Source organism: Triticum dicoccoides, chromosome 5B, assembly GCF_002162155.2.
Source record: "Triticum dicoccoides isolate Atlit2015 ecotype Zavitan chromosome 5B, WEW_v2.0, whole genome shotgun sequence".
Classification (NCBI taxonomy): domain Eukaryota; kingdom Viridiplantae; phylum Streptophyta; class Magnoliopsida; order Poales; family Poaceae; genus Triticum; species Triticum dicoccoides.
In genome coordinates, this window is record NC_041389.1 from 627,160,884 (window position 1) to 627,164,825 (window position 3,942).

Sequence of the window (3,942 nt, forward strand, 5' to 3'; positions counted from 1 at the left end):
CAAGCTCTATATGCCACATCTTCCAAAACTTGGCGCATGTGTTCTTCTGGAGAGGTGCCAATTGTGAAGTTATGGATTCCGATCATTTGTTTGTCACAATTGCAATCTCGATAATACCTTTTTATATTCTTTACGATCTGAAACGTTTCATTTACTTGCTTGCAATCATCACTTCCAACCATAAATAAAATACATTATACTCCCTCCGATCCTTTTTACTCCAGCGTATTAGATTTGTATCAAGTCAAACTTTACAAAGTTTGACCAAATTTATATTAAAAAATATCAACATCTACAATACCCAATATATATACTATAAAACTACATTTCATAATGAATCTAACAATGTTTTTTTTGAGCATCAGTACAGACACAAGCGCTCATATACACGCGCATACACTTATCCCTATGAACGCACACACGCACACCCTACCCCTATGAGCACCTCCGAAATACTGAGCCGGCATATCATCTTGAGATTTACGAAGTCACGGTAGGCGCCTCGTCGTCGACGGGAACGTCTCCTCCCACTGAAAGCGCATCGCCGGAAATCCTGAAATAAATCCAGGAATAATGCGAGCACCAGGATTTGAACCCTGGTGGGTTGGGGATACCACTGTCCACCTAACCAACTCAACCACAGGTTGATTCGCTGAATCTAACAATGTTGATTTGGCATTGTGGATGTTGATCATTTTTTCTATAAGTTTGGTCAAAATAGAGATACGTTGACTTACGACAAAACTTATAAGAAGACTAAAAAGGACCGGAGGGAGTACTTGTAACTAGCAGAGTGAAGTGTCTTAGTTGTGTGCAAGGACCGATCATTGGTAGCAAATCAAGACTTGGCGAAGTGATATCTTGGTTTTCAACAGAGGGAAAGCTTAAATACAAGAATAAGAAACAACTATGCCCACGATATACTCCCTCCGTTCCTAAATATTTGTCTTTCCAGAGATTTCAATAAGTGACTACATACGGAGCAAAATGAGCGAATCTACACTCTAAAATATGTCTATATACATCCGTATGTAGTAGTCCATTTGAAATCTTTAAAAAGACAAATATTTAGAAACAGAGGGAGTAGTAGTTAACTTAAAATAAGAAACATATGACCTTAAATTCCAGAATGGTATGATACTAACAAGCCAGGCAGAAAGGCACAAAATGCATGATGACATACAAAAGAAGAAGACACAAATACAAGAGACAAGGGAAACTAGCTAGATTATTCATGATCCTTCAAAAAGAAAAGGCTAGATTATTCATGAAATGTGTTCATGTGCTCAGTCCAAGTTTGGAAAGGAAGTCGGCAATGTTGCGGTCTGAGCTGCCATCTTCACTCATGGCCTTCTTCGCCTTGTGGCTCCAGCTTGCAGCATTCGTCCTGTAGCCCTTGGCATCATCCATGGCCTCTCTGATGCACCTCGCGAGCTCCTCCTTGGTCACCACCCCTTTCACCTGCACACCCACGTGCCAGACGTCCTCGACGTATTTGGCGTTGGTCGGCTGGTCTGACCACTGCGGCACCGCGACCATGGGCACGCCGATGCTCAGGGCCTCTATCGTCGAGTTCCACCCGCAGTGGGTGACGAAGCACCCGACGGCCGGGTGCGCCAGCACCTCCAACTGCGGGCTCCATGTCACGAAGAGCCCTCGCCCCATGGCCTTGCCGATGAAGCCCTCAGGCAGCTTCCAGGTCTCGGACGCCCTGACGACCCACACGAAGGGTTGGCCGCTGCTGTACAGCCCCTCGGCGACCTCGGCCACCTGCGCCGGGTCGGGCGTGGCGAGGCTGCCGAAGGAAACGTACGCCACAGAGCGCGCCGGTCTGTCGTCTAGCCAAGCCATACTTTCCGCCGCCATCGGAGTGTGGAGGTGGAAGCCGTAGGACGTGTCGTCGGCCATGCGGTTGTCGAGGTACGCCGACGGGATGCTCGGGCCAACCGCCTTGGCCCCCCATCTCGACGACAAATACTCTGCTTCCTTGGGCTGCAGCTCGTGAAATGAGTTGATGAGACTGTAGTCTGCCACCTCAAGCCCTTCGCACTGCTGCAGCAGCAGGTGCAGGTAAGCGGGGCTGCTGCCCGGATCCGTGAGGAAGGATGGGAAGTCGGCCGGCGACAGCATCGTGGGCAGGCCAGGAAGCTGCGCCGGCGCGTTCTGCTTGTCCACCGGGAGTTTCACAAGGCCTGCCCACGCGTGGGCGTACACCACGTTCACCGCGCACGCCTGCGTGAAGAAGGCCGCGCACTTGGCGCCGTGCCGCCGTGCCACACGCGGCGCCCAGAGGAGGAACGCGTCGTACACGACGGCGTGCACCGGCCGGCCATGCTCCGATTCGGAGCGGAGGAGCTCGTCCAGCGTGGACGACCCGACCGACTCGAGCCGTGCCAGGAAGGTCTGCACATCGCCGACCTCATCGTAGCCCTGCCGGTCGCACCCATCCGAGAAGGCGGCGATATGGACCGCGCCGGCCTGAGATGGTCCGCCGGAGTTGCCGAGCACGGACCGGGTCACGGCGAGGGTGCAGCGGATGCCGCGGTGGCCGGCGAGCCGCTTCGCCAACTGGAGAAGCGGGTTGATGTGGCCTTGGGCTGGGTATGAGACGAGGAGCACGTGAATTCTGTGATCCGACCCTGACATAGCCGCTGTTCGTGTTTGTTAGCTATCGTTGCTTGCGTTGTGCGTTCTTCTACCATAAATTTATAGATACGGCTTGACACCTTCCAACCCGTAGCCTAAAAAAATAAATTATCTGTGACCGTCGTGGCTGCCGGACATGGCCATGAACGTGGAAGCCCCGGCACGGTGCTAGTGGAGGCTTCTTCGTCGTCGTCAGACGTAAGGAGGACTGAAATTCAAGTGACGCGTCCCGTCGCCATAAGCTGGGGTGTCATACGATTATTATTATTTTTTGAAGGGGATGTCACACGGATAGATAGGATGATCTAAACGCTCTTATATTAATTTATACTACTTCCTCTGTCCGGAAATACTTGTCGGAGAAATAAATGAAAATAGATGTATCTAGAACTAAATTGCATCTAGATACATCGATTTCTCCGACAAAAATTTTTGGACGGAGGAAGTACTAGTTTACGGAGAGAGTACCATGAAAAACTAAACAAAGCTCCCTATTGAGTAGACTTAAGGATGATCGATGTAACAGTATTTCTATACTGCCTCAACTTTTTTTTCTCTAAAAACACTCAGGGGAAAGTATAAGGTGATACCAATCCTTACATGATACCATGATACCAACTTGCAAAATTCAAATTTGAGCATGTCAAAAAATTCTGAAACTAATCATGAATGTTCACAACACATATGTCAATAACCCCTAAAAAATTCAGATCAAAATTCGACATACACAAAGAGAAACAAAAAGAAAAGGACAAATCCATCATGAATAGTGTCAAAAGAAGACAAAAACAAAAATGACACTATTCACATCTGAATTTGTCTTTTCTATTTCTCCTTGTGTATTCCGAATTTTGATCTGAATTTTTTAGGAGTTGTTGACATATATGTCGTGAACAACCATGATTATTTTCAGAATTTTTTGACATGTTTTGAATTTTACAAATTGGTATCATGGTAGAATGTATAAACTGGTATCACCTGATACTTTTCCTCCCCCTCACGTCTAGACTTATTTAGGTCACATGATCTTTCATTTTCCAAGATGTAGGCCGCATGATCTTTTATTTTCCAAGATGTAGGCTGCAGGATCTTTTATTTTCCACGATGTAGGCCGCAGGATCTTGTATTTTGCATGATGTAGGCCGCAAGATCTTTTATTTTGGACCCTAATAAGTGCCGCGCGTGTGGCACGAACACATGCCAACTCCGAGCAGTTTTTACGGCAAGTTTAATCACACGAGGACAGCAACTTTCTTTTTCGATGGCATGTTTCAGTTTTTTGGGGGGTTTGTTTAT

At 47.6% G+C, this 3,942-nt stretch overlaps 1 protein-coding gene across 1 annotated transcript; it reads right to left on the minus strand.

The window, feature by feature from the left end:
* Nucleotides 1-1,117: 1,117 nt before the first annotated feature.
* On the minus strand, nucleotides 1,118-2,658 carry LOC119306389 (UDP-glucosyltransferase UGT13248-like). Its single transcript, XM_037582622.1, has one exon. The coding sequence runs from the start codon at nucleotides 2,644-2,646 to the stop codon at nucleotides 1,279-1,281; it is 1,368 nt and encodes a 455-aa protein (XP_037438519.1). The 5' UTR covers nucleotides 2,647-2,658; the 3' UTR covers nucleotides 1,118-1,278.
* Nucleotides 2,659-3,942: the final 1,284 nt, after the last annotated feature.

Bases quoted from the DNA above. Each gene is read 5' to 3' on its own strand.
- LOC119306389 (XM_037582622.1), bottom strand. From the start codon at position 2,646: ATGTCAGGGTCGGATCACAGAATTCACGTGCTCCTCGTCTCATACCCA.